The following is a 13,102-nucleotide window of genomic DNA, read 5'->3' on the forward strand; positions in this document are numbered from 1 at the left end:
GAATATACTCTCCACAGCAGCCCTGCGTAGCGTTGATTTCTTGAGAGCCGTTTCTAGCATGAAGTGGAGGCTGCAAGTGCTGGCATGTTCGCTGAGAATTCTCTCTTGCAATTATAGAATGGTGCTCCACCTACTATCTTCAAAAGATGTCTTTACAGAAACTGTGCACTGTGGACCCCTCTGCCACCACTAAATAGGAACTCTTAAGAGCCCCCCTAGCAAGTCATTTCAGAAGGCATGGGATATGGAGGTGGCGGGGCTGCCATTCTGTTAGTTTATGATTCTTGGGATTTTTTAAAATGCATCTTGTAACTGAAAACTGTCCGCAACCAACAATCCCTTAGGTGTATGATCAGTCCCTCTTGAGTTTAGGTGCAACTCCTCTCCTGCAAGCATCCCAGAACCTCCTCTCTTAAAACCCGCTGACCCTGAGAGGTGGTGGGGTCCAGGTCACATGCCACCTGCCCTCTACTGGGTTCTGTCTACAGGGCACCTCCTCCTGAGGCACACTGTAGTCCTTGGGTAACGTGCTGGGGAACACTAGGTATCTTTCTTAACTAACGTGCTATGGTAAAGCTGCAGCAGTTGCTGTATCAAATACACATCCTGAAGCCAGGACTGCAAGCAGACTGAGCATTCCAATTAATCGTCTGTGTGTCTTCTTCTTCCCAAGAGTCACTTGGGGAACGTGCTGGTGGACATGAAGCTCATCGATGTCAAGGACACATTGCCTGTGGGCTTCATCCCTATCCAGGAGACAGTGGACACACGTGAGTCAGCCCTTAGCATGCAGGCCCGGGGGCAATCTCCTTCTCTTCCAGATGGACTCTTAAATACTTCCTGTGTGGTTTTCTCTGGAAACAGCTGAGGGGGTTTTCTGTGGATGGTGAAGAAAGCCTGTCACTTTCTTCCTTTGTGTCCTTTGTGTCCATTTGTGACATCCACCTTGGTTCTCTGTGTTTCTGGAGAGTATGTGGAACCCTGCCTGTTTGGGAGCAGAGGCACTTTTCTTAGAATGATGCCCCCTGCTGCTCGGGATATAGTTGGTCTTTGGTCTGTCCTCAGCTGTTGCCGAAGCCAAGCTTGGCACAAGACCCCAGAGCAAAAGGAAGGAAGGGCAGAGATCAAAGGATGCTCGGGGGCTGCACTAAACAGCTCTGTGCTGGTGTAGGGCTCAGAGTGAGCAAGAGGCCTGAACCAGAAAGACTCTAAGTTAGAGCATGCAGGATCAAATTGGAGCCAGGTGTGTTGGCTCATAGCTGTAGTCGCAATACTTGGGACGTGGGGACAAGAAGATCCAGGATTCAGGGTCATCCTTCACTACTAACAAGAGCGTGAGGCCAGTCTGAGCTACGTGAAACCCTGTCTATTACAGAACAGCAACAAAATCTTAAAACAAAAACAAGATTTGAATAGGCCAGATGTACTGATCTCTGTACTGAGCAACACTGCACTGAGTGGAGCAGCAGAGAACTGTGGGAAATGAAGAAGCTGCCTCAGGATCCTGCTGTGCAGGGCCGGGGTCTTGGGGTGCTGGTTGTAATAGCAGGGCTGGAAGATACTGTCAGGGGACTTCTTTACTTTGGTGTATATATGAACTCGCTTTGTTTGCAATTACTCAGGAGCCCACTCCACAGCAGTGAGGCTGTGAATAAGAGAACAGAGATCCCTTTACCTGTGAAATTCCTTTATGGAATTCTGTACCCTGTTCCTTGTTTTTATTTATATTGTATTATGTGTGTGTGTTTCAATAGTTCCTTGGTGCAAACATTTCTGAACCATTATTTCCTTGCCATTTTCTTGTTCACATTTCAAACTGAACAGCATCCATGTCCCCTCCCACCCCAGTGGAACTTATTTCAGCAAAGCAGTTGATCCCTCTCTGACTGCTTTCACGTTTGCACTGACGTCCTAGCAAATGTCCTGATGCCGGTCGCTTTTAGCTGCCACTTTGACACACCTGAGAAGCCTGGATCAGAGTGACCCCTGGGCATGCTTGCAGTGGGGTTGTCATGATTGTTAACTGACCCAACCCACTGTGGGTGGCACCCTTCGCTGGGCAGGAGGCCCTGGGCTGTGTGAGGGTGCAGGGGGGGCAGCTGACTGTAAACTTGGAGGAAGCTTGTTTCTCTGCTCTCGACTGGATGTGACATGACTTGAGTTCCTGCCTTGGCTTCCCCTCAGTGATAGCCTGAGTGTAAGCCAAATAAACCTACTCTTCCACAGGTTGCCTTTGGTCAGGCATTTTATCACAGGAACATAATGATTTAGGACATGTATTTGCTATGTTTCATGTAAGGCCCCATGATGAATGCTTCACTCTCATGATGTCATTTTATCTTTACGAGACCTCTGTAGAGATGGATGTTAGGCCTGTTTTGAATATGAGAAAAGAAAGGCACAGTGACTGCCTCTTAGCCAAATGCAAGAACACACCCACATACAAACACACACATACATATGCATGCATGTGCATATAGACATGCAAACATACACATGCATAAATACACATGGATACATATATGCTAACATATGCACACAGTACACGTAAATGCATGCCTATAATCATGTGCATATGCACATGCATATACAAATGCACATGCATGCACACATATGCACATAGATACACATGCACACACATACATACATACACATGCAGATGCGCATACACACATGCTGCATGGACAAATACATGTATACACACATGTACTAAGCATCTTGCACATACAGATTGTCTAGGTATCAGGAAATTATTTTTTAATTTATTATGTATACAATATTCTGTCTGTGTGTATGCCTGCAAGCCAGAAGAGGGCACCAGACCCCATTACAGATGGTTGTGAGCCACCATGTAGTTGCTGGGAATTGAACTCAGGACCTTTGGAAGAGCAGACAATGCTCTTAACTGCTGAGCCATCTCTCCAGCCCAGGAAATTTTTTTTTTATAATGGTTTAAGATACAATTCAAATACCATGTAATTCACCCATTTAAAGAGCACAATCTAGTGCTTCTTGGAATATTCACACTCGTGTACCCGCCATTATAGTCTTTTTGTCACCGCAGCTGTCCTCAAAGCAGACACCGATGTCATGGAGACATTGATTTCCAGCCCTCGCCTCCCTGCCCCCACCAGCCTGTGCTTTCTGCATAGCTCTGCCTGTTTCTGGTAGTTCCTACACATAGTCATGTCAAACTTGGGAAATGACCCAGTGGATAAAGTGCTTGCTGCACAGACAAGAGGACCTGAATCCAGAGACCAAGCAGGAAACTGAAGGAACGGCCCTGTCCGCCTCTGAGTCCTCTGTTGGAACCAGCCCTGGACTCTAGTCTCTGCGGTGTCCTCATGTTCCATCTGGCCTGCTGCTTGTGCTTGTGGAACCCCAAGCAGGTCCTCTTAGACTCCTAACTCAGTTTACCCATTTGTCAGGCCAAGAGGGTCTCTGCCCTGTAATATTGTTGGAGCATACAGATCTCTTTCTAGCTGGACTTGCCAACTGTATGACCTCCATGGGGTATCTCAGTGTCGGCAGCAGCAAGGGCTTCCTTTCCCCAGGCCCACCAGTGCAGCCCTCCTCTTTGTTTCACTGTTTAAATTGTATTTAATTTGTAGTTCGCTATTTATTAGCAAGCCTGGGTGCTTTTGTAAATGTTTGCTAACTTTGCCTCTTCTTAGGTGAATTCTCTGCTTACAAAATAAAATGACCTTGTTGGTTTGTATTCATTCCTGCTCTGTTTTCTTCCTAAGGTTTTCAAAGTCTTAAACATTTTCTTGATGTTCATTTTGACAGCTAATTGATGTATTTGATGTAATTGCATGGCGATGGCATAGCCACAGGGATTTCCCATTCTGCATTTCCGCTGCGGGGCGCCCATTGGTTCTGACTGGGAGTTCAGTCCCCGTGTTTGCATCTTCTGTTCTCCGGAGGGTCCTGTGCTCTCCGTCAGGTGTCTAAGCACACCTGTGGTCATGGGCCCATTTCTCAAAGACTTCCTGGGGACAGAGAACCTCATGGTCAGCCCAATTATCTCCTGAGAGTACTTAAAGCCTTGATTTCACGAAGTCAGCCAAAAAGATGAGACTCCTGTAATTAATTTAAAATATAGCCTGTTGCAGTCCATACAGCACTTAAACACCGGAGGACTGTTTGCTTTAGTAAAGTGCTGTGTACTCTCCCTGTGTTCATTAGCATGACTGAACACATTTCTATTGACTATGTATAATATGTTTACTTAAAATGAGGCCTGCTTACGCATGTGTAATGAGTGAGTGGATCCGTCCTTGACTTAGCTGGCTGCAGATGGAGACTGGAGCCAAGCTGTGGCAAAGGCTAGCAGAGTACCGTTTACCTCAGGGAAGATCTGTAGTACATCTTCAGGGCTTTAACTTAGTAGCTGATGGTGTTAGGTGCAGGGTTGCTGTGGCACCCCCTTCCTCCAGGATGCCGCTGCTGCTTTGAGAATGTTTGCTCTGTGGGTTACAGACAGTTCTACAGCTTTAAGATACGTGGTTGAGGATGTAGCCCTTTGCTTTTATTTCTAGGAAGGAACACAGGATTTGGGCATTTCAGCCTGACCTTTTGTTTGCTTGTTTGTTTGTTTGCTTTTTGAGACAGGGTTTCTCTTTGTAGCCCTGACTATCCTGGATCAGACTGGACTCGAACTCAGAGGTCTGCCTGCCCCTGTCTACTGAGTTAAAAAGGTGTGTGCTACCAGCCACAACTACCTGACTCAACCTGGCTTTTTAAAAAGATAGCCACATTTCCCCAAAACATAACAAAGACCAAACAGTACTGCTGATTCTACCAGGCCTGCAGAACCGCTGTTCCCCTCTCTACCTGCAACAGACCATGTCTAAATGGTCACAGATTCTACAACCTGAGGGTCAGCCCCAAGCCCAGATGTTAAATGCACACTGGGCTGCCTTGCCCATCACTCCTAGCTGTTCTTTATTGAACACTTATCACGTGCCTAGAACTGGCCAAGAAATCATGTTACCACACGACATCTACCCACATGCCGCCTGAGTGGGCTTCCACCAGGTCCCTTTTACAGATGGCAGAACTGAGGCTCAGGGTTTAAGTGACTTCTGAGGTGCCAGTGCCAGCAATGGCAGGTCTGGGATTCCAACCCAGATCCTACTGATGGAGCCAGATATGAGACTGAGGCAGGAGGATTACAAGTCTGAGACTGATCTACTAGGGTACATAATGAGACCCTGTCACAAACAAAACCCACTACAGGCAACTGGGTGCTCAGAGTGGAAAAAATAGTCTTCCCCAGAGAGGGCATCTCCAAATGGTGGGCCCTGAAATCGTGCACAGAAAACATACAGACTAACAGGTCGTAGCTATATATTTAGGAATATATACAGCAACAATTAAAGAATAATGTCAGGGGTTATGAATTTACGAGAGAGGGGATATGTATGGGAGGACTAGAGGGGGGAAAGGGAAAGGGGAAAATGATATAATTATATGTTAATTTTAAAAAATGTCTTAAAAATTTAAAAAAAAACCCACAAATCCAACTGGAAGACTCATGGACTGTTGGGAAACGTTCAGAACCTCAGATAAGCCGCACTGCTGCCTCAGTGGGCAGCGCCATCCATCGCTAGAGCCCAGCACACCGCGAGCAGGCTGGACAAGTGACAGAAGAGAGCCACACTGGCACTCACCCCTGCTCACAGTCTGCCTTAGATGACAAAGGCTGGGGAAGAGGAGTTAGGCTTTAGATGGAACTTGAGCTCATCAGTGCAGAAGGAATGGCAGACTCTGGAGAATTGCTGTTTTGAAACCCAGAACCAAGGTGTGGCTCTTAGCTACAAGCACCCTGAAAAACCACAGCCAGGGCCGTGCACGGGAGTGTTGTGATCCAGGTCTTAGGCCAGCGCTGTGGGACACAAGTGGTCCTGGGAGCTCACACATGAACTGCCTTCCAGAAAGGTCTGAACCTGGACCAAAGCCAGCCAGCTCTAATGTGCTGCTGGACGGAGGCAAAACAACTGCTTTTTTTTTTTCCTGCCTCTCTGTCACAGAGCACCAAGGAGCAGGGAGGGGTGGTTATAGAGTAAAAGGGACCCAAGGGACATGCCAGCCCACTGCAGAGCAGATGTGGAGTGAGGCAGGGCAGGGCAGGGCAGGGCAGGGCATTGTGTCGTGGTGAAGAAACTGGAATTCAGACTATGAGTTCAGGAGTTTCTTTGTTTTGGGTGGAAATGGCAGGGACATGACAGCCACGCCTTCCCGGGTGGGGCTGGGCAATATGACCTAGTGTTGGGGGTTTGTTCCATATATCCAGACAGAAAAATTAGAGGAGTGTGCTGAGCAGGAGCAGGCAGCTCTGCCCTGCAGCTCGCACCCCTTGGGGTGTACTTGAAGATTTCTGTAGTAGAAAGTGAAAAAAAAAAAGGAGCCTTGCCATGGGGGGGCATCCATGGGCTGCGGCTGTGGGACCATGACAGCAGATCTGGGTGCTCTTCCCTGGCCAATGTGTCTGGGGTCAGCCCTGCACACAGGGCAGGGTGACTGGTATACTCTGTTGTCATCGCCTGCCCTTAGGAGCCTCAAGAAAGGCAGGGTTGGAGCTTAGCCCTTCTTCCAGGACAAGGATGACCCATCCCTTCTGCTTCCCAAAGCGGAGAGGAGGTGGCATCTGTATCAGACTCACACCTTTCTGTTGTCCTTTCCTTAGAGGAGGTGGCCTTCAGGAAGAAGAGGCTGTGCATTAAGTTTATTCCCCGGGATTCAACTGAAGCTGCCATTTGTGACATTCGCATCATGGGCCGGACCAAGCAGGCCCCTCCCCAGTACACATTTATTGGGTAAGTCTCAACAGTATTTCCACACGGATCTCCCTCCCCTGGGAGTACTCACAAGGCTCAGCCATAATCCATGGCTCTCAGAGTTGGTGCTCATCACTGACTCTGACCTCAGTCTGCCTCAGCTAACAGTGTAGTTCCACCCTAGGGCCTTCTGTTTCCTGTACAGTCACCTTTCAAGCCCCTCTGCATGCTGCCGTCAGCGCCGCTGTGGGCCTCACCTCCTCACACTGCTTATCAGCGTGGGGCATTTTATGGCTAGCATTTTTGTGCCACTGGACAGCTCCTGTGTGGGAGAGAATGACAAAGGTCCTGCCCTCACAGAGAGGCTGTTCTGAAGAGAGGTGAGCAGTGAGCATGGAAACAGACAAGGTCGTCTCAGACCGTGGGGGATGTAACTGGGGGTGAGCTGGGGCTGTGCCATTTGCGACAGGAGGCGGGCTACTAAGCAAAGACCTCGGAGATAGGAGGACCAGCTGTGAAGGGAAGGCAGGTGATGAGCAGAGTGGGAGTGAGTGTGGCACGTCCTGGGGACAGGGGCCCACCTGTGGGCACGCAGGTCCTGGTCATTTGCAGCCTCAGAATGAGCGGGGCCTGGCTCCAAAGCTGCACTGTAAACTCCAAGTGCAGGCAAATCCCAGCACTTCACTTTGGGCCCCCATGCACCTGAGTGACAGGAAGTCCCACCCAGAGTGACTTAAACAAGAGGGAACATTTTTTGGCTGGCATTACTGCCAGGCTTCGGCAGGCAGAAGTAGGAACTCAGAGGATGAGAACACCTCATTTCCTGCCCTCTCAGTCCTCTGGTGGGACCCCACCTGACACCTGTTCCTCTATGGAGACATGGCACTGCTGTCCTTTGGCCAGCTGCCCTTCAGGAGCAGGTCCACCTTCCTGTGGTTCCCTTGGGCTTGATCCATCTACCCACCATCAGGTGCACCCCTACCTGGGCACTGTCATCTGGGAAAGGTCATTCCATCACCTGAGCTAGAAGGACAGACTGCTTCAGCAGAGCTTAAGGAAGAACAGTGAAGTAGGATAGCTGTCAAAATGTGCAGGAGGTAAAAGGTTGGGTAGGTGGGGTTGGGGCGGGGCTGGATGAACTGAAGAAAATGGATGCTTATTGCACTCAAGGGGTTGAGACTAGGTTCTTGTAGCTGAGGTTGCTTTAACCTCTTCCACTGTGGATTCATGTACTTCAAGATGGGTTTGGTCTGGGCATTAGTGGTAGAGCCCATGCTTGGGGTACGCAAAACTCAGCTCCATCCCCTGCACCAAAAATGAACAAATAAAGGAAAAGCTCCCATGCCTGCAAATCCTGTTTTGCATCCTGAGTTAAACTAACTGTGCAAGAAGGTTACAGGGTTTGGAAGCAGTTACACATGCAGCACACACAGCACAGCCAACCACTGCACTGTTAAAGTGTATTGCATCTGTTGTTTACATCTCTCATCACAACACTATTTTTTAATAATTTATTTAACTTTATTTTATGTGCATTGATGTGAAGATATCAGATCCTCTGGAACTGGAGTTTTAAGACAGTTGTGAGCTGTCATATGGGTGCTGGGAATTGAACCTAGGTCCTCTGGGAGAACAGCCGGTGCTCTTAACCACTGAGCCATCTCTCCAGCTGCCTACAATACTATTTCTAAGAGATGCAATTTTAACTGTTTTAAACAATTCTGAAGAATGGATTTTTTAAAATAAGTACTTATCTTGATACACAAAACTAGAATCATCTTCCTGGTATAATTTTTTAAACTGTTGAGGTACAATTTTTATTTCATCTTGGAGGATAACATACTCTCCTGGAAGACATAGCATGATTTTAAGAAGAGAAGTGAATTGAGGATTCAGTACCAAAGTCACTTAATCTGAGTGCCACATGACAAGGGCCTGAACTTGTGCTCCGAGAGGCAGAAAGCTCAGACTGGGAAAGACACCGCCTCCTCTGAATCAGGCAGCCTGCAGCCAGGTGGCGATGGATGGACTTGGTGGTACTGCAGCTGGGCTCGCTCTTTGGATAAGGCAAAGTCTGGTTTAGAATAGCCCCCAGGCTACACCCAAGACCCACAGGATAAATGTCTTTTATTTTTGGAAGAGATGCTACCCCTTGGCTTCTAGTCCCACAGACACCGTTTGGGGGCAGCAGAGAGGACTTGCATGTGGCAGAAATCATTCCGTCTCATTGCCAAGGGTGAGCTTGCCTCATTCGCTTCACAGGTGTGCAGCATGGGGCACGGCCACTGTTGCTGTCAACACCACAGAATGTGTGCATCTACTCTTGGTTGTACCTGTTTTGTGGGCTGTGAGCCTCCGGTTTGAGGATTTGAAGCCATCTTCCCAACCGACCTTGGAGTGAGGCCACACACAATGACCCCCTGCATTGAGGGGCCAAATCCTGACATTAGGAAGTATTGTGTGGATTTGAAGAAGAATCTTTCTCATGCTTAGAAATCAGGCCTGTGTCTGCCAGGCCCTTCCCCAACTGCCTCACCCTAACCGCATAGAGTGCTTGAGACCAGTGGGATGGGAAAACAAAGAGTGCAGACATGCCGGCAAGTCAGGCAGGATGCTCAGGTGGTAAAGACGGCCACATCACAACCTTGTCTGATGGCTCAGCTGCAGTCATGCTAGGCTCTGGCTGTGGCACCCAAGGCCTGAAGGGAGATGATGGGGCCTGGCTTACATGGTGAGAGTGGCCTCTCTGGGGTTTGCGATCACTCCTAATGAGGTAGAGTTGGCTCTGTGGCTCAGCAGCACTTTGAAGGTTTTTCTTTTCTCCTGCAGGGAACTGAACAGCATGGGTATCTGGTATCGCATGGGCAGAGTGCCAAGAAACCACGACTCATCTCAACCCACCACGCCTTCACAGTCGTCAGCCGCTTCCACCCCAGCCCCAAACCTTCCCAGGTGAGGCTTTGTTGTGAGATTCACACGTGCACCTCCATGGCCTTAGGTCCTGCCAAGCCATGCAGTTTAGATGACACCCGCTTAACATTTGCTGAAGATTTTCAGAAGACTGGACTTGGGCCTTAGGAAGTCCCGGTCAGAAACCTGAATGTTCCACGTGTGGAAAGGCTTCTCAATGTTCTATATCGTGGGCACACTACAGGTTACCAACACAGCAGGAGGTGTGGCTCAAACTTGGTTGGCCAAACCAGGTATTGTGTCTCTCACCCTTAATCCCAGCATTCAGAGGAAGAGAGCAGAGGCAGACTGGTTGTGAGTTCGAGGCCAGCCTGGTCTACATAGCAAGACCAGCCAAGGCTCCATATTGAGACCCTGTCTCAAAAACCAAACCAAATAAAACAAAAACACAAAAACTGTCTTGCCATTCGAGTAAACTTAGAGACACACTGGTTTGTGTGCAGGCCAGGTGACCAGGGCCCTGGTTTCCAGAGGGCAGAATTCTCTCTCAGCTGTGCCAGCCACTCATCGGAAACCCAGCAGGACTAGTCAGCTGCCCGTGACATTTGTTCTTTCCAGGGGCTACGAACTAGAAGTCTTTAGAAAGTAGCAAGTTTTGGGGAGGGTATATTCATTGTCATAATAATTCATTCTGCCAACATCATTTCAGGTCATCACTTGTGCTAGTGAGGTCAACTTAGATTAATTTCTGGTGCTCATGGTCAGCTCAGGTTTGGGTTAACTGCAGAGGACGCAAAGCCCTTGCGACTCAATTGCCTTGAGTAAATAGAGCCAGTCCCTAAAGATACAAGTGGTCTGGAAGGACCCAGAAATGGGCATTACCTCAGGCAGTTGCTAATTCCTGTTGCATGGAATGAAGCCACTCTGATTTGTTTCCTGTTTAGTGTGGGAAAAACAAAACAAAACAAAACAAAACACTGACCAAAAGCAACCTGGAGAAGACTGCTTACTTGGCTATACGTTCCTGCTGCAGTCCATCATTGCGGGAAGACAGCGCAGAAACTGATGAATCAAGAAAATGCCCACACAGACTTGCATACAGGCCAATCTGATGGAAGCATTTTCTCAGTGGAGGTTCCTTCTTTCCTAATGATCCTAGTTTGTGTTGAGTTGACAAAAAACGTACTGTACAGGGTCCCTACTGTCCCAGAAGAAACAAGGCTTTTCTGAGCTTGCCTGTCACAAGAGAACCAGGTTACCTACGCCACAGCAGGCGGCTCTAGGAGCTGGTGGAGTTGCAGGGTGGTGTAACCCAACGCAGTGCTTCTAAGGCTTATGTTTTATGACCTTGGTGCACAGTTTATGGTTTACAATGGCTGCAAGGAAATTGGATCAGTTCTATTTTACTTGCCAAATAAAACAAATGTCAAAATAGTCAATATAAAATGTATTCTAATTTGGCTGAGTTAAGTCAGCCAGCCTTCAGGAGGATCTCCTCCTGTATGCAAATGCTGCTGTGTTTCTCTCAGCTCTCCTCTCTGCCTGGGTGTTGATTTACAGGCAGTGTGCATGCCTGCGTGAGCCTCTTAAGTCATCTGGGTTCGGTGTTTTATCTTTCATGAATTGACTTGGGGATTTTATTCTTTCCTATCCAGCATCTTTGTTTTGTTTTGTTTTTTGAAAAGAATTTCTAGTTACTTCAATTTTCTATTGAAGACAGGAAGGGTTGGGCATGCTAATTTGTTCCTCCAGATGCTGGGTCTCTGTAAGGAGCGACAGCTTCACAGTAACTGAAGACTCAGCTCCCCATAGGCTGCACCCCCACCCCCACCCCTGCGACTTTCAGTCGCCCTGTCCAGCTCCGGGCTCCAGAGTTAAGTCAGACTAGTACCCCACACTTCCTTCCTGTTCCCTCCTCATGTGGTCACAGGGCAGTGCCTTCCTGTGTCTTGCACCCCTCTGGGCTGCCTGTGCTGAAGTCACACTGGTGAGCAGTCCCCCACTCTCATGGTCACTGCACATGCTTCTCTAACAGGGAGGACCCCGTGTGGCTACACCTCCCCGTGACTCTCCATCCATGAGCACTGCAGAGTTTTTCAATCATAAGAGCAATAAATGCTTGTGGGAAATTGGCAAAATATAGAAAATAATGGAAAAACAAAACCTGTTTTCAGTGAGCAAATTCTCATAACCTTTTGGTACATTTCCTTTGAGCTCCTTCCCCTGTGTACTGTTATGTAGGTGACATCATCGCATATATAGCATGCTCATGATTTTCCCATGGAGCGGAAAATCGTAAATATCAGGTACTTCCCTGGTCTTTGTGTGGGGACACCTGATCCAGGCACCAAAGCATGGCTGCCAGGAGCGTGGTGGGGGGTGCCCTCTACTGGCCACCTAGAAGGTGGCAGGAAGCATGCTGGGAGGGAGCCACGAGCCAGAAGGAGATGGAGGGGGTGGCAGACAAGCTGTCTCCTGAGCCTGGAAATCTCAAGCCAAGAACATGAGCTCTGCCAACACTGGGGTTTAAAGCCTTCCCAGCCGCTTTTCGGAGAGCTGTCATTTCCAGCTTTACCTCAGACAAAAGGGGCATTTGCTGACCTTTTCACAGGTGACGGCCGTCACCTTCCTCATCGCAGCCGCGTGGCTTGCTTTCTCTTTTGAGCCTGCGCCTTCCCACTGCTGCAGGGCGCTCTTGATGAGACTCGATCCGGAGCCTCCTCCCTGCCTTCTGGAAAGGAGCTCTCAGGGTAGCTAGCATTCTGGTTGGCTATGTCCAACTAATTGATCATTGAATGCAGTGGAAATTGTGTCAAAGGCAGCATTAAATGGCTTGGCAGAATTCACCCTCTGTACAGTGAGCCTGGTTTCACCCGCAAACTTCTGCTTAGGTCTCTAGGGCAAGCCACTTTGTCCAGGACCTGGAGCCTTGCATCTCCCTCTGGGCAGTGAGCAGGGATGCTTCCTGTTCTGCTCTGGGCTGACACCTGAGAGCACAGATGCCAATAGTGAACTCACCTTCAGACAAAGCGCCCACGCCTCTCACACATGGGGTCTGTGTGACTGTGGGGAAGGTGAGCTCTGTGGCTGCCCAGACCAAGATTTGAGAAGCTCCAGGGATCCATGGTGGAGAGTGTGTTGCCTGGGTCAGTTTGCTGAGCAGTGGAATCAGAAGCTTGATAAAGATGTCAGAGTCATGCTTATCAAGCCCACAGATGTCACAGTCACCAAGGAAAGCAGGTGTGCCCAAAGATAGGGTCAGGCCTGTATAACTCCACAGTCGCTGCACCCGTGGGAACAGGCAGTGGGTGCGAAGAAGGACCTCCCAAAGGTCACATGGTCCATAGCAAAGGCCAGAAGACCCAACCCAGAGGTAGAGTGTGTGTGTGTGTGTGTGTGTGTGTGTGTGT

The 13,102-nt window shown here is 48.8% G+C and overlaps 1 protein-coding gene across 3 annotated transcripts in view; it reads left to right on the top strand.

Moving 5' to 3' along the window:
• Positions 1-13,102, top strand: part of Mvb12b (multivesicular body subunit 12B) — a 150,668-nt gene that overhangs the window by 48,476 nt on the left and 89,090 nt on the right. For all 3 annotated transcript variants that reach the window (XM_050161746.1, XM_050161744.1, XM_050161745.1), the window contains exons 4-6: positions 674-770; positions 6,692-6,821; positions 9,612-9,734. In XM_050161746.1, the coding sequence (XP_050017703.1) occupies positions 674-770; positions 6,692-6,821; positions 9,612-9,734 (350 nt within the window). The remainder of the gene's footprint in view (positions 1-673; positions 771-6,691; positions 6,822-9,611; positions 9,735-13,102) is intronic.

This window comes from Alexandromys fortis, unplaced genomic scaffold (genome assembly GCF_014885135.2).
Source record: "Alexandromys fortis isolate MF-2015 unplaced genomic scaffold, M_Fortis_MF-2015_v1.1 scaffold_74, whole genome shotgun sequence".
Lineage (NCBI taxonomy): Eukaryota > Metazoa > Chordata > Mammalia > Rodentia > Cricetidae > Alexandromys > Alexandromys fortis.